The sequence below is a fragment of the Eretmochelys imbricata genome, chromosome 1, assembly GCF_965152235.1.
Source record: "Eretmochelys imbricata isolate rEreImb1 chromosome 1, rEreImb1.hap1, whole genome shotgun sequence".
In the NCBI taxonomy this organism is placed as follows: domain Eukaryota; kingdom Metazoa; phylum Chordata; order Testudines; family Cheloniidae; genus Eretmochelys; species Eretmochelys imbricata.
The window spans coordinates 63,794,439-63,821,450 of NC_135572.1; the positions used below are offsets into that span (position 1 = coordinate 63,794,439).

Sequence of the window (27,012 nt, forward strand, 5' to 3'; positions counted from 1 at the left end):
CACTGAAAACATTCAGTTTTTGGCAGAAAATGTTTGATTTATCAACACAAAGTCAAAAATTTTCATGGGAGAAAACAATATTAGCTGATCTGCTATAGCAGTGGTTCTCAAAGATGGTCCGCCACTTGTTCAGGGAAAGCCCCTGGCGGGCCGGGCTGGTTTGTCTACCGGCCGCATCCGCAGGTTCAGCCGATCACGGCTCCCACTGGCTGCGATTTGCCGCTCCAGGCCAATGGGGGCTGCGGGAAGGGCGGCCAGCACATCCCTTGGCCCGCATCACTTTCCACAGGCCCCACTGGCCTGGAGCGGCGAACTTCAGCCAGTGGGAGGCGCGATAGGCCGAACCTGCGGACGCAGCAGGTAAACAAAGCGGCCCGGCCCACCAGAGGCTTTCCCTGAACAAGCGGCAGACCGGCTTTGAAAACCACTGTGCTATAGTATATAAAATAGACTTTTAAAAATACTGATACTGTGATAATAAATCTTCAGTCAGAATATAGAAATACCCTCAGTTTTATAAATAATTTTACCGTGGGGAGTATGCTACTATTCCATTAAACCCATTTGTTCTACTGTACCTGGTAATAAGTTCTTCTGCGGCTTGTGAACACAGCTGGATCTGTGCAACTTCTTCTTCCGTAGCCAACTCAACAGCCTGTTGAGGGTACAAGTGAGATCGGAGGACAGGTTTGCAGGAATCATACTTCTGTTTGTCTTCCCAAGACTTTAGGGTATTTTCAAAAGCCTGATGAAAATGGTATGCTACATTAGCTGACAGTACTTGCAGTTTTTTAATTAAGCTTATTAGGCACACAGATTGGTACATCATTTTACATAAATATTACAAATACTCCACATTATAAATGGTGTTTGAAATTACTTTAAAACTAAAGTACTTTAAAACTAAATTCAAAGAACAACAGTTACTTCTGTGAGTAACCTCTCTCTCCCCGTCCTCTGTAAAATATGCTGTTAGTTAGAGACACATTTACATGAACACATTACTGTAGGCATACTTTGTCAGGACAAGATGTTCTGAACCTTCTGCTGAGCACAGTGGGAATCTAACAGTCATGCAGAGTCCAAACATGAAAACAAGGAAAAAAAAATGCCCTAACAAACTTTCTTTAAACAACAAAACAGCTACCATAACACAAGCCATGATGCAGGGAGAGGACTGAATTTAGCATCCACTCAGGCCAACGGACTGAGGAACTATGGGGAAGTTGAGAGTGTTTACCCCAGGGAGGGCAAACTACGTCCCACGGGCTGGATTCAGCCCGTCAGGGCTTTCAATCCATCCTGCAGGATTGGCCCTGTGGCGCAGCGGGACTAAGGCAGGCTCCCTGCCTGCCCTAGCCCTGCGTGGCTCCCGGAAGTGGCCGCACCACGTCCCTGCAGCCCCTGGGGGGTGGGGAGGAGGGCGGGAGGTCTCCGTGTGCTGCCCTTGCCTGCAGGCACCGCCCCCCGCAGCTCCCATTGGCCGGGAATGGGGAACCGTGGCCAATGGGAGCTTCAGGGTTGGTACCTATAGGCGAGGGCAGCACACAGCAGAGCCGCCTACCCCACCCCACGAGCCACTGCCGGACATGCTGGCCACTTCCAGGAGTGGAGTGGGGCCAGGGCAGGCAGGGAGCTTGCCTTAGCCCCGCTGCGTGCTTCTGCCACCCCGGAGCCGCTCGAGGTAAACGGTGCTGGGCCAGAGCCTGCACCCTGAAACCTTCCTGCACCCTGCACCCCAACCCCCTGCCTGAGACCCCTCCCACACTCCGCACCCCCTCCTGCACCTAACCCCCTGCCTGAGACCCCTGCTGCACCCCGCACCGCCTCCTACACCTCAAACCCCTTCCCAGTCCTACATTCAGGGCCCTACATACAATTTCCCCACGCAGATGTGGCCCCTGAGCCAGAAAGTTTGCCCACCTCTGGTTTACACCCTTGATTCTAGAGTGCTAGAATAGCGCACATGCCCCCAAGAGGCGAACTGGTTTGAAATAGGTTCTGTTACTATTTGGCAGGGCATGCAATCTTGCTGTGGCAGTCATGAAGGAGGCACGTTGTATACCTTACTACGTACGTAATTGCAACTAAAACTTCCAATTTATGATAAAGTACAAAGCTAGTGTCTGAAAGAGAAAGTACATTATAGTCACTAATTCTCTTTTATGTTTATACAAAAGTATACATAGTACTACAGGCAAAGACAGATAATCAGAACGTTTCCTCCTGGAAGTTTGAGGATTTCATCTTATCAAAAAAAGATGAGAGTTAAGCTATTTGTGTACAAGAACATATCTGTACCAACCTTTTATTTATTATTTCATAAGCTATTTTCTCTTTTTATAACTGAACCAAGTTGTTATAATAATGGCAGTAATGAAGCATCCCATATAAAAGAAAAAATGCTTTCTGTAACTTACTCTGTCTCGTGTTAACATCTGAGCTCTGTTTTTATGCACAATTTTAATAACTCCTGGAGGCTGGATCCATGCCTCTCCGTCTACTTGCACTGGAACCCCTTCATCTCCAAGTATGGTGATCTTTACTGACCGACACTGAAAGAGAGTAAACATGTTATTTCACAGAGTAATATATTAATGAAATTGACAGTCCACCTGCATTAGACTGGTTGTTAGGAGCTGTGGCTTCTATCCAGGTTTGTCTTGAGGGTGAAACACTGTTGTATTTCATTAATCATTTATGATGACTTGTTACCCGTTACAATTAAAACAAAGTCAACATTTTATTAATGTATAATGCAGTAGTTGTCTAGACTACCTCTTTTCTCTGCAGCCTTCCAGCATGCCAGCTATCTTGGTTGCTTTCCAACAAGACACATACCTGAGCTATTCTGTGGTGCTGCAATTTGATGACTCTTGAAACTGCCATCTGCATGCTGCCAAATACCGCAACAACTTCTAAGATTTTGTCATCAAATGATGGTGCTCCAAATATCTGAGAGGAAAAGAAAATATCAATATTAGACTCTAAACTCTTATTGCAATCTACACAGTGCAGGGATTCTGTCTCCTTTTGTGTCTGATGCAATTCCAAACACACGTTAGGTATTTAAATAGTAGAACTAATGTATTTGAAAAATAAAATTCTAGATTCAAGTATATATAAATTATACCATCACTTGAACACAGCAAAGGACTGTCATAACAAGGGTGATTATAATGGCCACAGTATATTATCCATATATAGGGTTGAAAGCCACAGTATATTATCCATATATAGGGTTGGTGGCAGGTTTAAATGCACATACTGAGAAGTGTTAGTCAACTGAAGATTAATGTGGCAAACATTACTATGCTAATCTTCACCTGGTCAATATTTCTGAAGTCCAAGAGTAATTAAGAAGGACATTTATTTACTTTAACAGAGCTCAAAAGTGTTTATCTTTCTTTGTCCAGAATTCTCTTTAGACCATCTTCAAAATCTATACGAGTAAATGAAGTGTCAATGCCACTTCATTTAATGCTGAAGAAGAATCTCATTTTATAGCATAAAATTCACCTGTTTTAATAATGAAAACTTTACTTGAACATTCTGTTTTTGTATCAAAATAATGCCCCAATCCAGCATGTATTTAAGTACGTGTCCGTTGACGTCAATTGGACTAATCACAGAGCATAAAAGGTAAGCACATGAGTAAGCGTTTGCAGGACCAGGACCTAACATTGAAAGCAGATTTTGTAAGTTAGCTTGGCAGTTCCCTAAAATAAAGTCTCTCTCTCTCTAGGATATTATATGACCCTCATCATCAAGAGCATGCAAATGTCTTACATGAATATAGAACACAAAGATTATTCTTTGCCAGGTGCTTCTCCTTCCTTTTCTATTTCAAGTAACTTTTGATATATCCAGCTTCAGCTTATTTGCCTTTAAGAAAAAAATGAAAGCATTTCTTTCATCCCTGAAATTATTCTTTAAAAAGCAGAGATGAAATGATTATGCTGTTTCAAAGCATGGAACAATTATCTATGATGGTTTAACTTTTCTTCTCTGTGATTCAGACCAGCCTACCACTTTTTAAAAGAAAAATTCAGATATTAAATACGATGAATTAACTGAAGAAACAATCTTTTGGAGATACTGAATAATTTAATGTGATACTTTGTTTATGTTTTTTAACACTTACTAATTTGGTGAATTTTTTGGATTCCTCTTTAACTGGATGAGTCTGTCTTGTTTCTGTTTGTTCCCTTTTAAATTTAAATTGATAGGTGGTGACTAGATAAATTGTCCGTTGTTTATCCAACTGAAGATCAGTGCGAACTTGTCCAAAAGTTCCAAACTGGATCATAGAATGTCAGGGTTGGAAGGGACCTCAGGAGGTCATCTAGTCCAATCCCCTGCTCAAAGCAGAACCAATCCTCAACTAAATCATCCCAGCCAGCACTTTGTCAAGCCTGACTTTAGAAACCTCTAAGGAAGGAGATTCCACCACCTCCCTAGGTAACCCATTCCAGTGTTTCACCACCCTCCTAGTGAAAAAGTTTTTCCTAATATCCAACCTAAACCTCCCCCACTGCAACTTGAGACCACTACTTCTCGTTCTATCATCTGCTACCACTGAGAACAGTCTATATCCATCATCTTTGGAACCCCCTTTCAGGTAGTTGAAAGCAGCTGTCAAATCCAGGATACAGGCTGCTAGGTGTTTCCGGCTTGTCTTGTGAGATTTGTAGGCATTGTATTGGTTGTTTATGTTGCTTTACTCCATATGTTCTTTTTGTTGATGAAAAGCTGATAGGGCCAGAAGTACAGTTTGTTAAAACCTCTACAGCGCAGTTAATCTAATGATCTGCCAGAAATGTACCAAGGCATGATGTCTCATTAATAAATACTGACTCACTGAGTCATGCAAAGAGAGATGTTCCCTTCTTTACTTACATAATGGCAAATACCCATGAAAATGTTGGGTATTCAATTCTGTGCTTGCATGCCTTTTTAGTCTCCTTCTTAGCATAAGCACAACATGCCTCAGGTAGCACATGACCAGAACTCATCACTGAATGTGGTCTGCTGGTTGGATCATTAGGTTCCCAAGCTTGGGCCTGGTACTGAAGGGGAGTGTGACATGAACACTGATCTATGTCCCAGGCCTTCTTAGTGACATTCCACAAAATGGCATCCTCCATGCAGTGTCACCTGACTTTTTGGACCACATTTGAATTCTGAGGCATTCAATGCCTGCATAGTGTAACACAGATGGCATGCCCCTGCATTTAGAAGGCACTTTGCTTGTAACCAGTGGATCTGAAATTACTCTAGGATACCACTTTTCCATCCTCCCAGGGACTGGATTACAGCCTACTCACAAGTTGGGATGAATTCCATTCCCCTTGCTTGCTTACAAAAGCCCATTTAGCTTGTGTTTTATCTTTAATGCAGGGATGGGTGTTGTTATATTCTGGTTTCTCTGCATGTATAATTTACTTGCATAGAATTTCTGTAGCATGCTTTTTTTCAACAACAAAAAAGAAATAACAGTCTTCTAAGAAATCAAATTCAAAGATTAGCATATCCCCTTTTTCCCCGGGTTCTATTTCTAATCTCCCTGTTCTTTCCAAACAAACTCACTCCCTGGGATAACTCCGCATATACAAAATTCAGTAAGAGTGTTGTGGCAAACCCCGCCAGGCTCACTGAGCAATATTTTAGGAATAGAGATTGCTGTCAAGATGACGACTTTCTTCTGTCCAGATAAGCAGAACCAGCAACCCCTAAAAGACTACAACTAGTATTGCTCTGTTGATCAGTCACCTGAGACAGCACGAAGAGCAGTGAGTTGTGCACCTAACCTCCCACAGAATAAACGTGTCACCTTTTTGACGTTTGATTATGAGTAGCAAAAATATTGCTCCCAAACATACATGTGTGTTGCATACAAATATGATTGCTAGAACAGTTTCCTCTCTTTCTTGACCCTCTGGGGATAAAAGCAGAAATTCCCGAACGTAACCTAGATGAATGTTAGGGAAACTTCCATGCTGCAAATGTGATATGGAGGCCACCAAAATGCTTGATATCTTCACTCAAATGCAGCTTGAGCTGACTGCCATGCTCAAAAGACATGTAGTATGAATAGGAAAAAGACTCCAAAGAATATGAAATAATGTTTTTGATGAAGAAGGGTGGGGGAAAAGGGTGTGGGATTGTGAACAGTAAGAAAGTTAAGCACTTCGGGGAAAATGTAAGGGATAGTCTATGTTAAAACACAATCTTACTAATAAATCTAATTTTACATGATAATTAAATGTACAAAACCATGTCAAAGCAATGCTGTGATTCAGACTTCACACACACTAAATCAGGAAATTAAAAATTATGGTAATCCCACAGCAATCATACTAGATCTTTTGTGCATAAAGTACACTTCAACAGTAAGAATCCCATCTGGCATACCCTCAAAGCAGTGAAACAGTAGCGTATGTAGTGAAGTGTCTGTGCAGTATAGGGTCTGTCAAGAAAAAAAGAGGACCATTTTGGATCAGTCCATAAGCTTACTGGCAACAATATATACAAGATATAGACACAGAAAAAGGTAATTAAAGGATTCTACAATTTTTAATCCTCTCCTTAGTTAATTTATTCTCAGTCCCCATTTTAAGATTCACCAATCCACCTACAGCTTTTTAAAGAATAGGAGCAAAATGAAGATATAAGCTGTGGGAATGATGCAGCTGGCCAGCTTCCTTTTCTGTTGGATATAGCACACAAAGTGCGTGCACTGGGAAACCTTGATTATAGCAGATCATAAACTAGTACATAAAAGAGGAGAGGAATTGCTATCATTCATCGTTTGAAAACGAGTCATGGCTAAAAATTCCATCTTTATAGCCATATATTCTTTGAGTATTGAGCCCTATTTGGAAATTTTGGTGACTTTAAGGGGAAAGGAAAGGAAAGAAAAAATAAATGAAAATCAAAGTGACATATTTTCAGTAAAAATGGAAAAACTTAATGCAAGAGCGCACATATTTCTAAACTGAAATCACCTTACAGAACAACAGCTTCCTGATAGTTATCCAAACTATATACCAGTACTATTACAATTAAATGAGAACAACAATAGTACAAAGTGCTTTTTGTAAATTTTGCTTCAAAGGGTTACTTTTCTTTAATGTTACTTACATCATCCTCTTTGGTTCCACCCCAGAAATTAGTCCCACCAGCATAGCTTGGAATGTTTAGCACAGCTATGCCTTGAAGACTGGGGAGGGGGATGTATTGTCCATCACACTGTAATGCATAAAAACCTATGTGAGAATGTAAAACAAATGACCTGATAAAGTAATCAACCATTTCTAATTCACAAAGCATTTCAACAGAGCCAGCAATGGAAGCTAAAGTCAATATTGCATTAGTAGCGCTCTATGAGTCTATTTTCCCTAGGCTGGGAAGTAGCTCTACATGAATCTATTCTTCACACACTAATCAAGATTTTTCTTCTTACACTACAAAATATTTGAGCTACAAATATCTGCAACAGAGTCAAAAGGTAACTCTCTCTGTCCCTTCATAGAAATTTGCTCAAGTTCCCAGCAGTAACTTCCCGCATTTATATGTCAATCTCTAACTACTAGGAATTTGGAGGTTTTTTGCATCTTCTCCTGAAGCATATGGGGCTGGCTGCTGCCAATGACAGGATACTGGGCTAGCAGGACTGATCTTGGTGCATATGGTCCAGCATGTCTACTCTCTTCTAACCAGAAATACTACCAACAGCAGATAGCATCTTTTAGTTGCAATTTAGATCTCATCACTGGAAAAATAACTATACTACTGCAGCGCAAAGAGGTCAAATGAGCATATAAAATATTATAAGCATAAATATAAAATGAAAAATTATTATATTAATGTTTAAACAATGTATAAAATGTTAATAAAATGTAAAAAGCTATGTAAGAATATATAAAAAGAGAAATACTACTTTCTTAAATAAACTAATACACTGTAGCATTCCATTTGTCAACCACATAATGACAGAAGCCATTGCAGCATATCTACTTGTTAACTCTGGGATAAAATCTAGAAAAAAATTGCTATGAAAAATGAGAAAAAGTACTTATTGTGAGATTTCACTTTAAACATGAGATTTCATTGGATGCTGCCACCTTCACCTCTCATTATTTCAAAAAAGGCATAATTAACCCACTGGATAATTAGAATCTCACCCTGCAGAGGTATTCATAGTATTGCTAAACTATTATTATTAGGATCTAGCATCCAAAGCATGCTAGATCCTTTCCTAAATATGCAAGAAGACTGTTTCCTACTCTGAAATACTTAGGATATAATCAGACAAACAGTGAAAGATGGAGGGAAAGAATTTAACAAACAAGCACAATGAGAAAGGTGGAGTTAACCAAAAGTCCAATTAGTGCTTATATGCTTGGCTTCACTTCTGTATTTGCCTCAGTGCCCTGAACTGTTCATGCCCATTTGCTATCCCAAGATGAAAAGACTTCTTTCACCATTTCCCCTGTACTCTGCATTGTCCACTTCTGACAATTTACAGAAAAACAGCCAGTCAGAAGATACTCATGAAATTCCAAACATGGAAAGAGTCTCTGGAGTAGTCCCTCTTTCTACATCCCCTATCACCTAAAATACTTAAACAACTCTGGTTGCTGCTGAAAAGTAACCCTGGAGTCAGAGAGAGAACAGTTTTGGAAGTACAACATATTGAACCCACTTCTGAAAAAGTGGTTCAAAATGTATTAGAAATATGCTTAGTAGCACCTGTGATCTCTGGTTTCATATTATTCCACCTTAGCAGCAATTCAAAATATAAAAACTTAAAATATAACAATATCCAAAGTATGGCATGAAATTAATAGATGTGACTGCCACCTGTGAGTTATAGTATATGATTAGTTCTATCTTTTGAAAATGACTAATTTTATTTCACTCTTCAATGCTGTGTATTTTATTACCGCACATAACATAGATCATTTTGTAAGACAATACTAAATATGAAGCCTCCACTGACTTTTTTACTTCCAAAAATATTAAGAAATAATTATGAAAAGGTCAGATTTGAATGCTAAAATATATTTTATTCAAAAGAAATGTTACATTTGCAGGTTCTTAAATTAGAAATCCACCTGGAGCATACATAATGTTCTTTCCTATCATCATCTCACTAACTACAGCACAATTTCTAGATAATTGCTAAATCCTTCGATAATGGAAACTTTCTTCTATAAGACTAAACCTTGTAAAGTGCACTCAAGAGAAAGAGTTATAATAAATTAAAATTACGACCTCAGGTTAACAGGTATCTTCATATAAATAAAACGAACTTCCAGATAAAATATTTAACACAAAGAAAAAGACAATGCATGTTCTTTCCTTCCCCATCACGCTTTGGAAGAAAACTTATGTAACAATTTCCCAGACTTATACCACGGCTAATCTCTTGCTACATATCTGAACTTGTTAAGCATTAATGTTTTCAAGTTCCCAGTATTTTGAAAAAGGCTTAAATTTGGTTTTAGAACTAGAGTAGGAACTAGCCAGATTGAATTGATTTATACATGTATCTGTGTTGTGGCAAGACACAATATCTTGCAACTTCTACACAGCTCCCTCGATATTGGAATTAGGAAAGTCTCTCTAAATGCCCTAGTTCTTTATGTACTAAATTCTTTATGTACTACATTCATCTGTCATTTATCATGAAGTCATTTTTAATGATTCTTAAGCCTTCTTTTCCAAGATGTTTATTATGTACTTTGTATAGACATTTAGTCAGTTTCCATACAGGTTAAACCAACGTGATAGGATTAATGATCTTTTTTTCCATAACGTATATATGTTTTTATTGTTGTTCTTGAGATCTATTCTCCATTCAATGTGCCCCCAAAACCTCTTATTGGTGTCAGTGGGAGTTGCATATTGAGAAAACAGATCACTTAGAGTCTACTGTCTCTTTAATTGTACAAAAAAATAATAGGAGTGACAATGATAAAAGTTATTCAGAAACACTGGATGCCATACTTTTGCAGATTTCAGAATACTTATTGTGTGTCCAAGGATTCACATTGTGATGAACTTCTCATCCACGGCATTTCACAGACTACATTTATGAGGGACAGATTTTTCATAGTTTCACCTAACTTAGGTAAAAAACAAGTGAGATATTTCAAGATGATCCCCATGTTCTGCACTGTAAATTTTAATGGCAAAAACTCATTGAATCTGTAAATAAAATAAATATTACCTCAAGCTGAACTTTTTGTTCTAAGTTCTTATAGGTCCTTTGCAGTAATTCTTTGGTACCAAGCACCCCATACCACATCATGTTCTTTGTCCGGCTTCTGGAAATAAGTAAATAAAAATTCATATACTGAAGCATGCAATTTGTTATGTACCAAAGCTGTGGAAAGAGTCAAAAGTTAAGGATATAAAATAAAGCAAACAGAATAACAACATTAAAAAAATTAAATTCCTCTGCTTTATCACTAAGAACTCCATTACCGGCACTTTTCAGGGTGTTCCTCTCGCTTGTTATTAAATTCTAATGAAATTTTTGCATCTAATCCAATTCCAAAGTAGTTGTTCATGACACATTTTTCTGAATATCCTTCCCTGTGAAAAGAATACATATATGTAAGTATCCAGTTATGAAGTTATCTGAACAATTACTTTAGAGCTTTGAGCTAGATTGTGGCTGGCCCTAGCACAGGACCATGACCGAGGCAGGGTGCAAAACATTTGATTGATTGATCTTAGATACTGATATGGCCCCATCACTCAGTATATGAACACCTCACAAACTTTAATGTATTTAAACTCTCAACACCCCTGGAAGACAGGGAAGTGCTATTAGCCCTATTTTACAGATGGCAAACTGAGGCACACAGGAAGTCGGTGATGGAGCAGGAAATTGAGCCCAGATCTCCCAAGTCCTAGGCTGGTGCCACAACCACTGGACCATCCTTCTGCTCTATAGCAGTCACAGGGACCATGGAGTGTAAGTCACCTCAAAAGGGTCAGAGAAGAGACAGGGCTTTACCTCCCCAACCCTACCTAGAGGAGCCTGCCCATGATGGAGGAAGTTGCATGCTCCTAAGGTGAAGAGAGAACATGCTTCATGTGTGTATCAAGGAGCTCCACTGGCCACAACGCCTTCCAGTGATCCTGCTGTAGCAATGCGACTGCATTGCTTTTAACTCAGGGCCTCTGCCTAAAAGACACCATCTGGCTCTTTGAATTTATTGAGCATTATTATCTATAAAAATTGTGCTTTAAGGCTTGCGTTATTCATTCTAGTAATTACAAAGTACAATTTCCTAAAGAAATGATAGTCAATTTGAGAAAACAAGGAGATTTTCTTACAGTGAATCTGGATCAGGGTCAATAAATGGGGTAGCACCAAATGGATCAATGTTTGCAAGTAACATTTTGCTGATAATAGAACTCCCCGCAATTGAGGCAGCTAATCCAGCTCTTAAACCTGAAGGAGAAAACACAGAAACAAAACAATATTAAAAAACAGAGTCACAGCAATATTTTTTTAATGTAACTCATGTAATCCTGAGAGATAGTATTGTCTATAGCCAAGCACAGGATGGACAGGAAGTGCGCTTTCTCAGACAGCTCTGCTACTGAACCTCAGTTCTACCTACATTACCTCGTTCTTCCAGCCTTGGCCTCTCTTGAGCAGAAAGCCATCTGAGTTGAATTCTGTGGTGGTTCACTGTCCGCCACTGGAGAAAAATGTCACGATTTCAATCCAAGACTCCGGAGGTGACAGGTTGCACAGTAATTAACTGGCTCACCTAATGCCACTGAAGGTTACCATATTTTTCATCTCTTAGTCCAATCACCCAGTCTCCAAACTATTTCATTACTTCGGGTTGGTTTTGGGAGGAGTTGGGGATGGGGAGGCGAGCAGGCTTCCAGAGCAGGATCATTGTTCATGCAGCCTGTCATCACATTTAGAATCTTTAAGAAATGCTTAACTCCTTAATTCGGCTTGATAAATGTATGTTCAGCAGGGAGTTCTTCCCTTGCCATCCTTTTACACAAGAGAACTTCCCTGCAAAATGTGTAAAGCCAGCACTTTGATCTCTTAGACGGGAGGAAGGGGTTGAAGACAAGTGAGAGAAGGACAAAGAGACAGAACAAACAAGTATGGGTGGAAAATGAGGGCAAGGGGAATAGAGAACAGAAAGACAGTGCTGGAAAGAAGAGGGATGGGTAGGAAAGAGAGAGAGAGACAGACAGGTGTAAAAACACAGAAATACAAGTTAAATGAAAATAAATAAGGAAGACAGAAGAGGAGAGGCTGGCAGGGAGAACTTGACTAATGAGCTACGAAACAATTTTTGTTTCTACCATGGGAAGGGTCAGAGCCTGATTAGTTTTGCCTACTGGAAAGTTGGCAACCCTGCCATGCCCATTTTGGCTAATATCAAAGTAACATGCACAGCTGTGTTTAATTAATGCAGATAGAAATTTGCTTTCAAAAGCTTTTAGTTAAAGTGATCTACAAACAATACATGCTTAGTTTTAACCTATGTTGTTAATATTGATAATGAAAGTTCATTAAGCCAGTGTTTTAGCAATGCTTTCTGGTATACATTTTTAATTTGGGATGTGTACAGATTTCCTAACTGCTATTGTTGCAAAGTACCTTTTTACAGTTTAATTTATGATATTTTTACTGACAGGTATGTCCCCTTGCATTTAATTCAGTCAAAAGATCATTTCTTACCGAACTCTGGCCCTTAGTCTCTTACTAGGCTAGCATAGCCTTCATCCACTAGGGGATCAAGGTTCCTTTGACTCCACTAATCAGTCAGTAATGGATGATGAACACAGCCCTCCCATTTCTGCTCCTCATTCCCAAACCAAGTGCAATGCTTTTGCAATATATCTGGTGCTCAGGACAGTGACCAGAAGCATTTTCAACTAACATACTTTCTCAATTGTACCACACAAAGAGGTTATGTGTAAAAATTGACTCATTTTTGTAAAGTCTTTGACATCTCTGGGTGGAAGACACTATGTAAGTGCAATGTATTATTATTTAACAACTAATTGTGGCATATAGCACGATACTGAAAGGACTAATAGAGTTCAGAATTATCATTACCTGGGCAGATTATCCTGGTGTTAAGTACAGGGAGGTTTTCTTTGCTGGCTGCCACAGCTGGGGCAGAGAAAGAGCCAGTATGAGAGGGGATGCCCCGACTTGTATGTCGATCTGGAGATTTTGGTGCAGTTTTAACTATGCCAAAAAAAGAAGAAGAAGAAATAACAAAGTTAGAACAAAATATACACTCACACACGAATTGTAGATCAATTGCATATGTGCTTATCTAAGGTTCAGAGCCTCAACATATTGTATAAGCATGAACTATTAATCTAACCCAAGGGTTCTCAGACTTTTGCACTGGTAACCCTTTTCACATTGCAAGGCTCTGAGCGCGACCCCCCTTATACATTAAAAACAATTTTTTATATATTTAAGGTTTCAGAGTAACAGCCGTGTTAGTCCGTATTCGCAAAAAGAAAAGGAGTACTTGTGGCACCTTAGAGACTAACCAATTTATTTGAGCATAAGCTTTCGTGAGCTACAGCTCACTTCATCGGATGCATACTGCGGAAACTGCAGAAGACATTATATACACAGAGACCATGAAACAATACCTCCTCCCACCCCACTCTCCTGCTGGTAATAGCTTATCTAAGGTGATCACTCTCCTTACAATGTGTATGATAATCAAAGTTGGGGGGGGGGGGGGCGGAGGGTGAGAAAACCTGGATTTGTGTTGGAAATGGCCCAACTTGATTATCATACACATTGTAAGGAGAGTGATCACTTTAGATAAGATATTACCAGCAGGAGAGTGGGGTGGGAGGAGGTATTGTTTCATGGTCTCTGTGTATATAATGTCTTCTGCAGCTTCCACAGTATGCATCCGATGAAGTGAGCTGTAGCTCACGAAAGCTTATGCTCAAATAAATTGGTTAGTCTCTAAGGTGCCACAAGTACTCCTTTTCTTTATATATTTAACACCATTATAAACGCTGAAGGCAAAGCGGGGTTTGGGGTGGAGGCTGACAGCTCGCGACCCCCCGCATGTAATAACCTCCTGACCCCCCTGAGGGGTCCCGACCTCCAGTTTGAGAACCCCTGATCTAACCTATTAACTCTCTTTGAGATCTCTGGAGAACCGGCAAATATCTGTATTGTTTTGTATGAATATTGTGTGTCCCTCTGTGTGTTTGCTTGTGATGGATTACTTGCTATGGAGTTAGATCAAAAGGAGTTGTTAAAGAAACCAAGCAGGAAAGATGAAATAATGCCCTAGATAAGAAGCACCCCAGGAAATGTTCAAACACAATAACCAGGAATATAACTGTGAAGATGTAGCTGTTTTGCCAAGGCTGAGAATCTAGAGATCAAAAGACACACATCTGTTAAAAGTCTGCCCTGCAGAAAGGGAGTGGGGAGAAAAGGTTGTCAGCTGCTACAGACTGACAGAGTCTGGGTCTGCTGAAAGCACAATGTAACTTGGTCCCCAAGAGACTGCAGGACACCACAGCTAAGTTGTGTCTACTGAGGGGCTGAGAAGGAATGCCAAGCGTAGTTAAGACAGTCAGCATATAGATGTGTTATTTTAAATCCACTTCTTGGAGTGCTGTGCACCTTTGGCAAATAAATCACAACTTGTTTTAAAGAAACTGCTTCTGTGTCACTGCATATTATTACTGTCCACAGGCTGCCGAAGGGAAACTCTGATAGGTGCCACGCCGATGGAGCCTGCTAGATGTCCAAACTGGCAATCAGGGGGGTGATTGGATCATGGATATCCACCCCAAAGAGAAGTGGAGGCACAATCATGCCTTGCAAGGGTGCGTGGAACTGGAAAAGGATCTCAAAAGGGTCAGCCTAAGCACGGACTATAACCAGAAATATCCCCATTTATTTGTTTATTTATTTCATTTATTTTACTCATGGAGAAACTCAGATGCAGGAAGTTCAAGTGATTAGCCCAAATGAAAATCCTCAAAGATACATAGAAGAAGACCTCTGGACTTCCCAACTTCCACTTCAATTCATTAGGGAAAACACTAATTTAATATTACCTTAAATACTGCACTTCATTTCTGATAAATGTAATAGGATGTCCCATTGAAAAAAAATGCAGAATTAAGAAGGAAAAAAAGGCAAAATTAATTCTAAGTTTAAAAGATTTGCTGTAATATGAATTATGTATAAGGCCACTAACCCACATCCAAAGTTCTTGGAGTGCTATATAATAATTTCATAATAAATAATAAACAAATCTAATAAAAACTGCCCTAATAAAACTAAAGAAAAATGGAGGAGAAAGGAAAACATTCTAATAGTTGGGGTAACAAGTAATCTATAATTAGGGGTAAGAGTACTTCACATTTTTTAAAAACTGGGAATAAATGCAAGTCTTTACTTGGTGTTTAAAGGAAGGGAGTGGAGGAGCTGTGGCAAACGGAAAGAGGAAACACCATAGAACCGACTACAGTTCGAGACAGATTATCTGTCAACATGAGGCCCTGGTTCAGGAAAGAATTTAAGCAAAAATACATACGTATGTGTTTATGTTCATTAACTTCAATGGGACAGAAGCGTGTGCTTAAAAGTTAAAGTGTTTTCCTAAACTGGGACCTAACACATGATCATGACATCAGCTCTAGGTGCAGACTCAAAGGGGAGATCAAACTTAGCTGGGCTTACAGTCAAAAATATGGTCCTGCTCTGACAAGCAACTCAATAAAATGGCTTTGTAGGGGGTCTATATTTATTGTCTCTACATGACATCTAGGTCAAACATGATCCACTTACAAGTAAAAGAGATGGGGGAAGGTGTTTTCTAATTACTAGCTTTGCAAAGTCAGCATGGGATCTGAAAGCTAAGCTCATCAGCAGCGTAACCACACTGTCTTCAGACTATACTTTCAGTGACGCTTGTGCAACCTCTTAATGTCAATGGAATTACATAGGTCTGACTGATTAGCCAGGTAGTTGGACTTCAGTAAACAATTTTGTTAATGATGCACAAACTGGAAACAGAATCCAGCTCAGACTCTCTCAGCTGTGTTGTGTCTGCAGGAGCAACAGCAGTAAAAATGTATTATTGTCGCTAAAGTGAGCAGATATACTCACTATGCCACAGAGAAGGGATAAAGATAAGTAAAGAGATACCATTTTAGATAGTCATTTTCAGAGTAGAAATTCACATTAAAGGCTCTAACAGTGACAGTTTAAAATTCATCCACAACGTTACAGGCAGTCAGTGTATAAATAAAGAACGCAGGGTGGGAGTATTACACAGTGACGGCTTCTTAAATCACTAAGGAAACACGCTGCAGCATTCTGTACTAGTAAGCTATGACAAAAGCCCACTGCTGGAAATCATACCAGGAGGGAATTATAATAATGGAGCCCCACAGCCGCCAGGGCGTGTTGCTGTTGTAATGTCATGAAAAACGGTTACTTACCTTCTTGTAACTGTTGTTCTTCGAGAGGTGTTGTTCACGTCCATTCCACAATAGGTGTGCGTGCGCCACGTGCACAAGCGTCGGAAACTTTTTCCCTTAGCAGCTCCTGTCGGGGCCCCCCCGAGTGGCACCACTGTGCCGTGCATATATACCGCTGCCGCCCGACCCCCTCCGGTTCCTTCTTGCCAGTGACTCTGACAGAGGGGTAGGAGGGCGGGTGGTGGAATGGACAACTCATCTCAAAGAACAACAGTTACGAGAAGGTAAGTAACCGTTTTTTCTTCTGCGAGTGCTTCTTCATGTCCATTCCACATTAGGTGAATCACAAGCTTACCTCTGGAGGAGGGTAGGAGTTACGGAACAACTGCTCGGAGGACCGCTCTGCCAACCGCCGCATCCTCTCTGGCCTGCTGGTTGACCGCGTAGTGGGTCGTGAAGGTGTGCACCGAGGACCAGGTGGCTGCTCTGCAGATCTCCTGGATCAGGACCTGAACCAGGAAACCATGGAAGTCGCTTGCGCCCTGTTCGAGTGGGCTGTGACCGTCGGAGCCGGAACACCTGCGAGCTCATAGCACGCCCGGATGCAGCTTGTTATCCAAGACAAGATCTGCTGCGCCGACACTGAGAGGCCTTTCATCCTCTCGGCTACGCCACAAACAGCTGCGCAGATTTACGAAAGGGTTTGGTGCGCTCCAAATAGAATGCTAGCGCTCAACGGATATCCAGGGTGTGTAAGCTGCGGTGACTCAGGTCCGTATGGGGTTTTGGAAAAAACACCTGCAGACAAATGTCCTGGCCCAAATGGAATTGCGAGACCACCTTAGGGAGGAACTTGGGGTGCGGTCGGAGCTGCACCTTACCCTTGTGAAACACTGTATGTGGTGGCTCAGAGATGAAAGCCCTCAGCTCAGACACCCTTCTGGCTGAGGTAATGGCAACCAGAAATGCTATCTTCCAGGAAAGGTGGAGGAGGGAGCAGGTAGCGAGGGGCTCAAACGGGGGTCCCATGAGTTTAGAGAGGACCAAGTTAAGGTTCCAAGGAGGGACTGGGGGGCGTGAGTATGGAAACATCCTCTCCAATCTTTTAAGGCACGGTCCCACCATTGGGTGGGAAAACACCTAGCCCCCGAAAACCCCAGACGGAAAGAGGAGATGGCTGCCAGGTGCACTCTAAGTGAGGACAGGGCCAGCCCCTGCTGCTTGAGGTGCAGGAGGTACTCGAGAATGGCTTGCACCGGGGCCTGGCACGGCTGCACCTGTTGGGGCTCACACCAACAGGATAACCTTTTCCACTTGGCCATATAGGTAACCCTGGTAAAGGGTTCCTTACTGCCGAGCAGAATCTGCTGCACAGGAAGGGAGCACTGGCTCTCCAAGGCATTTAGCCACAGAGCTTCCACGCCGTCAGGTGTAGTGATTGCAGGTCGGGGTGGAGAAGCCGCCCACGGTCCTGCGTGATGAGGTCCCGGTGTAGGGGCAGGACTACAGGGGCCTCCACCGACAGCTCTAGGAGCGTTGTGTACCAGTGCTGGCGGGGCCACGCCGGGGCGACGAGGACCACTCCAGCCCTGTCCCTGCATACCTTGAGCAGGACCTTGTGTACCTACCAAGGAGAGCCGGGGAAACGCAGACATCAAGCCCCTTCCCCACGGGATCACAAATGCATCTGCAACTGAGCCCAGGCTGTGGCCCTGGAACGAGCAGAACCGTGGGCACTGGGCATTGGCCCTGGTGGCAAACAGGTCTACCCGGGGAAACCCCGACCTGCGGAAGAGCGAAAGCACGACGTCCGCTCTGAACATCCACTTGTGCACGTGATACAACCTGCTGAAGTAGTCCGCCGGTTCGTTTCGCACCCCCGGGAGATAGGACGCCTCAAGGAGAATGGCGTGGGCTATACAAAAGTCCCAGAGGAGGAGAGCCTCATGACAGAGCAGCGAGGAATGGGCCCCGCCCTGCTTGTTTATATAGAATATGGCAGTAGTGTTGTCTGTCAGAACTGTCACGCTGTGACCATTCAGAGTGGCGTGAAAGGTCTGGCAGGCGAGACGAACTGCCCTGAGCTCCTTCACATTGATATGGAGCGACCGCTCTGCCCCGTTCCACAAGCCCTGAGGTCCCCCAGATGAGCCCCCGATCCATGGTCTGATGCGTCCGTCACCAGCGTCAGGTCCGGCTGTGGAGCGGCAAAGGGGATGCCTTTGCAAACCACAGGATGGGACTGCCACCACAGCAGGGAGTCCAACAAGTCCCTTGGGGCTGTCACTATCAAGTCCAGGGGGTCCCTGCCTGGGCGGTATATCCGAGCGAGCCATGCCTGCAGAGTCCTGAGTCTCAGTCTGGCATGCCTGACCATGTGCGTGCATGCTGCCATGTGGCCCAGCAGCCGCAGGCAGCACCTGGCCGTTGTCGTTGGAAACTGGTGCAGGAAGGCCACCGCTTGCTGGATAGCTCAGAAGCGGGATACTGGAAAGGCTTGCCCTGGCCTGCACCGCGTCCAGGACCACCCCTGTGAATTCCACTCTCTGCGTGGGCACGAGAGTGGACTTGGGGACATTGATCAGGAGCCCCAGCTCGTGGAACAATCTCAGGGCCACCTCCACGTGGCCCCGCACTTCTGCTTCGGATCAACCCTCCAGGAGCCAATCGTCGAGGTACGGGTACACCCGGATTCTCTGCCTCCGTAAGAAGGCTGCCACCACCGCCGTGCACTTCGTGAACACCCGTGGGGCCACAGCTACACCGAACAGGAGAACCGCAAACTGGTAATGCTGTTGGCCCACGGTGAAGCGCAGGAACCGTTGATGAGCTGGGTGGATGGCGACATGAAAGTACGCGTCCTTCACGTCGAGGGCAGCATACCAGCCTCCCGGATCCAGGGAAGGGATGATGGTGGCCAGAGACACCATGCGGAACCGGGCCTTGACCAGGAACTTGTTGAGCTTTCGCAGGTCTAAAATGGGACGAAGGCCCCCTTTGGCCTTGGGGATGAGGAAGTACCTGGAGTAGAATCTTTCCCCCTTAGGCCGTGCGGCACCATCTCTACCGCTCCCGCCTGTAGCGGCAAGTGAACCTCCTTCTCTAGGAGATGCTCATGAGAGGGGTCCCTGAAGAGGGACGGGGCAGGGGGGTGGGAGGGAGGGAAGAGAATTGCAGCGAGTACCCATTCCGTACCATGCGTAAGACCCAACGGTCCGACGTAATGCTGGACCACGCTCGGGAGAAATGGGACAGGCGGTTCAGGAAACAAGGGGACGGATCCGGTGACTGGTCTGGTACGCTGTCCTCGAGCGCACCTTCAAAAGCCTGGCTTAGTGCCCAGCTGGGATTTGTGCTGATCTTAGTTGTGGCCCTGCACATTATTATTGTTATTATTGCGCCATCGCCTGTTATCCCTGCTTTGCCTACCGTAAGGCTCATGCCTATGACGAGGCTGGTACTGACGCTGAGGGGAAGGCTGCAGCTTAAAGGGCTTCCTCTGCATCACTGGGGTGTGCATACCCAGTGACTTAAGTGTAGTCCTTGAGGCTATGCATCCTTGCGTCTGTCTGGTCCAAAAAGAGCCTGGACCCTTCAAAGGGGAGGTTCTGAAGTGTACTCTGGACCTCAGGTGGCAGGCGTGACTCCTGCAGCCACGCCGAGCACCTCATGACCACCCCCGACAAGATTGTTCTGGCCACCGTGTCTGCTGAATCCAGAGCGGCCTGGAGAGAGGTCTTAGCCACTGCCTTGCCCTCATCCACCAGGGCCGTAAACTCCTGTTGGGAGCCTTGTGGGAGGTTGTCCTTAAACTTCCCCACCGCTGCCCAGGAGTTAAAATTATGCCTGTTGAGAATGGCCTGCTGGTTAGCAATCCTCATCTGAAGGCCCCCTGACGAGTACACCTTTCTGCCAAAAAGGTCCGGGCGTTTCGCCTCCTTGGCCTTAGGTGCCGGGGCCTGTTGACCATGGCGCTCCCTTTCGTTCACCGCCAAGACCACCAGTGAGCACGGACTTGGGTGGCAAAATAAGAATTCGTAGCCCTTTGACGGGGCTTGTGCTCCACACCCTTGGCCGTTGGAGTGCTGGAGGCCAGGGTCTGCCATATAGTCTTATAATTCAATTGGATGGTCTTAATGAGCAGGAGCACTATTCTAGATGGACCTTCGGGGCTCAAAATGTCCACCATGGGGTCCTCCTGCTCAACCATCTCCTCAGCCTGCAGCCCCAAGTTCTGGGTGACCCTACGCAGTAGCTCCTGGTGGGCTCTGTGGTCTATGGGTGGAGGGCCAGACACCACTGTTCCTGCCACCGCCTCATCCGGGGATGACGAGGAGTTTAGCAGCTGCTCAACCCCCTCTGGCTGGTCCTCCTGCTCCCCTTCTCCCGCGGGAGGGGCCTCCAGCTTGGGAGACCTCAGGGCTGCACCGGATTCAGTGCTGGTCTCTCCAGTTTACTCTGGGGGGATACTGGAGGCCTGGATACTGTAGCTTCCAGGGCCATCGGGCGTGGTTGCAGGGACCAGGAGCACTGCACCAAATAGCTCGCCCTGGATGGGGCCTCTTGGAGCTGTTGATAGACCCAAGGAGTCCAGAAGGGCCAGTGACCTGTTTGCCCCCATTGGGGGTGCCACCCCGTCTGAGGGTCCTTGCTGTCCAGAGCACAGTGCGATTAACTGCAAAGGCTGGAGTCGGCGCCGGACTGCAGCAATGCCAACTGCAAAGGCCACGGCAGTGCCGATGATCTGTGCCAGCGAGAGATCGACGAGCGGCTCCTAACAGAACGGGAGCGAGACCAGTACCAATATCCCCAGGACCGGGATCCGGACCAGGGCCGGCGTTCTTGGGATCGGGATCGGCACCTGCGGGAGTCCTCCGGTGAGGGCCGTCTCGACTCTTCCTGGTGCCAGTCTCCAATTGGTGCTGGGGAGTGTCATGCCTCATTCGTTACTTCCTCGCGCCGATCCACTCCCAATACCGCGACTTCCTTCTGACCCGTGGGTAACTGGGAGTCCGCAGACAAGGAGCTCGACCAGGACCAACTCCAGGAGAGGTGCCGGGATGGCGTCCTCAAACGGCACACCATTTCCGGCTTACCCCTCGACAGCACCGTGGCATGGGTGCCAGAGGATTCTCCCTGTACAGGAGGGGGCTCGTCGCCAACAGCTCAATGAGGTCCTTTGCCACCTCAAAGGTGTCAGGCGTGGAGGGCATCCATTAAGTCCTCGAGCCCATCGTCCGCACTGAGCTCACTTAGGACTGGGCTCGGTGGGACTTGTGGTGCTGGAGCCACCGGTGCCAGGGCCGGTATAGCGGCCTTCCCGCTCTTATCGGTGCTCAGGGCCTTGGAAGGTGCCGGCCTCCTATGCGGGGAACGTCCGCGCCTTCCTTTTGGCTGCGCTGTGGGCCGCACTGGGGAGGACAATCAGTGCCGGGGCCTAGTCTGGTGCTGTGGGGCCGACAGCTTTCGGTGTTTAGCCGGTGCTAGGTCTCCGGACAGCTCCAGGGCACTACGCACCGAGGAAGCTGGAGCCGACGCCGGGCGCTCTGGGTCTGGTGGCTGTAATGCGGCTTCCATCAACAACTGCTTTAAACGAAAGTCTCTTTTCTTTCTTTGTTCTTGGCTTGAACGCCTTGCAAATCTTACACCGCTCAGTTTGATGTTCTTCCCCCAGGCAACATAGACACGAGCCATGGGGGTCACTAACTGGCATAGGCTTGCAGCATGTGGCACAAGCCTTAAACCTGTGGACTTGCGGCATGTCCCGCGGCCCGGAGCGGGTGCTGGAAGCCTCCAAGCACCTAATCACTTAAGTGTGCACAACAAAGGTATGCTAACTAACTGATAACAGCTATCTATAAGAGAAAGGCTAAAGGACTGCTCTCATACAAGAGAGAGAGGTTGTTCCAATGCCCTCACGGACGGTAAGAAGGAACTGGAGGGGGTTGGCAGCAGGGGTATATATGCATGGCACAGTGGCGCCACTCGGGGGTCCCGCCACTAAGGGGAAAAGTTTCCGATACTCGTGCATGCAACGCATGCACACATAATGTGGAATGGACGTGAACAAGCACTCGATGAAGAATGGGATAAATTGGGGTATAGCACAAGAAACTGGGAAAGTAAATAAATGTCTCCTACCCATGCCCAAAACATGGTTTGCCAGAGTAAAGCTGCCATGTAGCAGTACTGAAGTATCCAGAAAGACTTACACGATAAGAAACTTTTTTAGTTTAACAAAAATACTATTATTTCTGAAGCTACTCATTACGTGACTGTAGAATTTCAGCTAGAACCTTCCTCAGTTCCCTCCTGCTTGGCTTTCTGCTACATACAATCTCTTAGGACATGATCAAAAAAGACTACCTGTTTTAAAACCTCCAAACAAGACCTCGCTAAATGGGAATAGTAGAGAAGAGGAAGGTGTCACATACTGATGACCCTCCACCCCAGCAAGATTTCAATCTTCCCAGGGTTGAGGACAGAAAACTACTATAATTCCAGTGCATCCAGCTGGAACTGACTATTGTCAAGTAGTTCGCCAAGCCAAGACAGATCTAGTAGGTCTATGTGCAATACATGATATTAGGCTGTGTATCATCAATACACTGGTGATGTTCTATCCCGTGTTTAGAAATAACTCCCAGGGCTGTAAATGGTCCTCGTGGCTGCTCTGAACCCAGGAGCAGCCAAGATTTGGAAAAGCGCAAAGAAGGCTTAAAGACACCTTAGCCCCCCACATCCCGCTAGGCTCCTTAGATGTGCAGCATGGAATCTCACTCCATTTCTTGAGGACAGGGAAAACCTCTGCATAACTGAGGATAGTCAGCATCCTTCTCTCTAAAGGCCAAGGAAAGCCAAGGAAAGTGTGGGACCCTTACTGAATGAGGGAGGCAACCTAGTGACAGAGGATGTGGAAAAAGCTAATGTACTCAATGCTTTTTTTGCCTCTGTTTTCACTAACAAGGACAGCTCCCAGACTGCTACGCTGGGCATCACAAAATGGGGAAGAGATGGCCAGCCCTCTGTGGAGATAGAGGTGGTTAGGGACTATTTAGAAAAGCTGGACGTGCACAAGTCCATGGGGCCGGACGAGTTGCATCCGAGAGTGCTGAAGGAATTGGCGGCTGTGATTGCAGAGCCATTGGCCATTATCTTTGAAAACTCGTGGCGAACCGGGGAAGTCCCGGATGACTGGAAAAGGGCTAATGTAGTGCCAATCTTTAAAAAAGGGAAGAAGGAGGATCCTGGGAACTACAGGCCAGTCAGCCTCACCTCAGTCCCTGGAAAAATCATGGAGCAGGTCCTCAAAGAATCAATCTTGAAGTACTTGCATGAAAGGAAAGTGATCAGGAACAGCCAGCATGGATTCACCAAGGGAAGGTCATGCCTGACTAATCTAATCGCCTTTTATCATGAGATTACTGGTTCTGTGGATGAAGGGAAAGCAGTGGATGTATTGTTTCTTGACTTTAGCAAAGCTTTTGACACGGTCTCCCACAGTATTCTTGTCAGCAAGTTAAGGAAGTATGGGCTGGATGAATGCACTATAGGGTGGGTAGAAAGCTGGCTAGATTGTCGGGCTCAACGGGTAGTGATCAATGGCTCCATGTCTAGTTGGCAGCCGGTGTCAAGTGGAGTGCCCCAGGGGTCGGTCCTGGGGCCGGTTTTGTTCAATATCTTCATAAATGATCTGGAGGATGGTGTGGATTGCACTCTCAGCAAATTTGCGGACGATACTAAACTGGGAGGAGTGGTAGATACGCTGGAGGGGAGGGATAGGATACAGAAGGACCTAGACAAATTGGAGGATTGGGCCAAAAGAAATCTGATGAGGTTCAATAAGGATAAGTGCAGGGTCCTGCACTTAGGACGGAAGAATCCAATGCACCGCTACAGACTAGGGACCGAATGGCTAGGCAGCAGTTCTGCGGAAAAGGACCTAGGGGTGACAGTGGACGAGAAGCTGGATATGAGTCAGCAGTGTGCCCTTGTTGCCAAGAAGGCCAATGGCATTTTGGGATGTATACGTAGGGGCATAGCGAGCAGATCGAGGGACGTGATCGTCCCCCTCTATTCGACATTGGTGAGGCCTCATCTGGAGTACTGTGTCCAGTTTTGGGCCCCACACTACAAGAAGGATGTGGATAAATTGGAGAGAGTCCAGCGAAGGGCAACAAAAATGATTAGGGGTCTAGAACACATGACTTATGAGGAGAGGCTGAGGGAGCTGGGATTGTTTAGCCTGCAGAAGAGAAGAATGAGGGGGGATTTGATAGCTGCTTTCAACTACCTGAAAGGGGGTTCCAAAGAGGATGGCTCTAGACTGTTCTCAATGGTAGCAGATGACAGAACGAGGAGTAATGGCTTCAAGTTGCAGTGGGGGAGGTTTAGATTGGATATTAGGAAAAACTTTTTCACTAAGAGGGTGGTGAAACACTGGAATGCGTTGCCTAGGGAGGTGGTGGAATCTCCTTCCTTGGAAGTTTTTAAGGTCAGGCTTGACAAAGCCCTGGCTGGGATGATTTAACTGGGAATTGGTCCTGCTTCGAGCAGGGGGTTGGACTAGATGACCTTCAGGGGTCCCTTCCAACCCTGATATTCTATGATTCTATGATTCTAATTGTACAGATACAATTAAACCACTGCAAGTCTCCATGAAGACACTCTTATTCCAAAATAAGAGTGGCTCTTCCCATTTTAGCTTAAACTGCTTCTAAAACAACATAAAGATAAACGAGAAAAAAGGCACAGTTTTACAGAATAAAAGTTTCCTCTTGGAGAGTTATACCAGTATAACTGTAGCAGTTTAAATTCATACAGTACTTACTGTATACTGGTACAACTTCCTGTGTAGAAAATCCCTAAGTTAATCATTGACAGTGATTAAAATTATTGTATTAAAATCCCTAAGTTAGCCATTGACAGTGGCTGCCAAAAGTGGCATCACGTAACTAGGATGTGGGGGCAAGAGAGCTTCCAGGTATTGAGTTTCTGGGAAATCAGAGAAATACTGACCTTCCTCGTCCAAAACCAAACTGAACTCAACAGGGGAGAGAAAGCCTTTTGAGGTCCCGTCTCTTGATGTCAAAAGGCTTGGTAAGGGAAACCAGTCAAGAGCTGACCCTTCACAAAGACCACAAACTCATGGAAGCGATCAGCAGAAGTAACTGCTAATAGAATGGAGGAGAATGGATCAATAAGACATCACACTACGTAGAGGAGCTGAGTAGTCCATCAAACTATCAGTGTTAAAGACAGTGGATAGATCAAAGATGAAAGGATGGAAAAGAGGTGCTTAGCCATGGCCAGGAATAGGTCACTAGTGATCTTGGTAAGAGCAATTTTGTAACACCTATTGGCATTTGGCATAGCACTTCTGTGTGCCTGCATAAACAGAAGATGATCACACTCCTGATAGCTCTTGGTAATCTCCTCCGCAGTTTACTGTACATGTCCAAACTACTTCAACTTCTGATGGCCTGAACCATGCTGACCTCCATGTACTCGGAAAAGAAAAAAACCCACGGAAATCAGCTGACCTGAACATTTTCTTTCACCATTTGCACTATCAAGGTTTCAAAAAGTTCACAGAAAATATACTATAAAAAGTCAACAGTTAATATAATCTTGCACATTACAAACAGAACAATGTGAAAATGTCCTGCATTTCATATGGGTGAATTATTATGCTGACAAACTGAAGAGAGTGCAGAAAAGAGTCACAAAAATTATTTGAGGGCTGGAGAAAATGCCTTACTGTGAGAGACGCAAAGAACTCAATCTGTTTAGCTCATCAAACAAAGACTGAGTAGTAACTTTATTATGGAGTGTAAGTACCTTCACATGGAGAATGTAAAGGGTATCAAATCTAGTAGAGAAAGTTATAACAAGAACCAACTGCTGGAGGTTAAAGCCAGACAAATTCAGATTAGAAATAAAGCACAATTTTTTAACAGTGAGGGGTGATTAACCATTAGACCAAACTACCAATTAAGTGACGGTTCTCCAGCATCCTGAAAAATTAAGCCTAAATACATTTCCAGAAGATATACTTGAGTCAAATTCAAGTTATTGGGCTCAACATAGGGGTAACTGGGTGAGGCTCTATAGCCTGTGATACACAGGAAGTCAGACTAGGTCATCTAACTGTCCCTTCTGGCTTTCAATTCTAAGAATTCACAAATTAACTACAGACGTTATAAGGAGATGATGTTGAAGGACATAATATCAACACAAAAACATGATTCTCGTGTGTATGACAAAACACCATTCTTAAGTATTAGGGAGCTAAAACAGAAATACAGATGGAAAATGATATTCAAATTTTATCTAATTAAACATTATTATCTATTTAGACTAAGGTAATTAATGCATGGAAAATACTACTTTCATAAAGCAACTGAGGAAGAATCTCAGAGGATTAGCAAATAATACTCAGAACACAATTATCTTTCACTCTGCATAATGCTCCTCAAAAATTCACAGTGCTATTCTTACAACTCGTTTTCTCGGTACTCAGGA

General features: G+C 44.3%; 1 protein-coding gene across 1 annotated transcript in view; it reads right to left on the reverse strand.

Moving 5' to 3' along the window:
• Nucleotides 1-27,012, reverse strand: part of DGKH (diacylglycerol kinase eta) — a 257,951-nt gene that overhangs the window by 25,870 nt on the left and 205,069 nt on the right. Inside the window, exons 18-25 of the mRNA XM_077811963.1 lie at nucleotides 13,118-13,252; nucleotides 11,356-11,473; nucleotides 10,495-10,605; nucleotides 10,238-10,334; nucleotides 7,144-7,251; nucleotides 2,842-2,955; nucleotides 2,421-2,555; nucleotides 579-745 (exon numbers count right to left, since the gene is read on the reverse strand). Coding sequence (XP_077668089.1) covers nucleotides 579-745; nucleotides 2,421-2,555; nucleotides 2,842-2,955; nucleotides 7,144-7,251; nucleotides 10,238-10,334; nucleotides 10,495-10,605; nucleotides 11,356-11,473; nucleotides 13,118-13,252 — 985 coding nt within the window. The remainder of the gene's footprint in view (nucleotides 1-578; nucleotides 746-2,420; nucleotides 2,556-2,841; nucleotides 2,956-7,143; nucleotides 7,252-10,237; nucleotides 10,335-10,494; nucleotides 10,606-11,355; nucleotides 11,474-13,117; nucleotides 13,253-27,012) is intronic.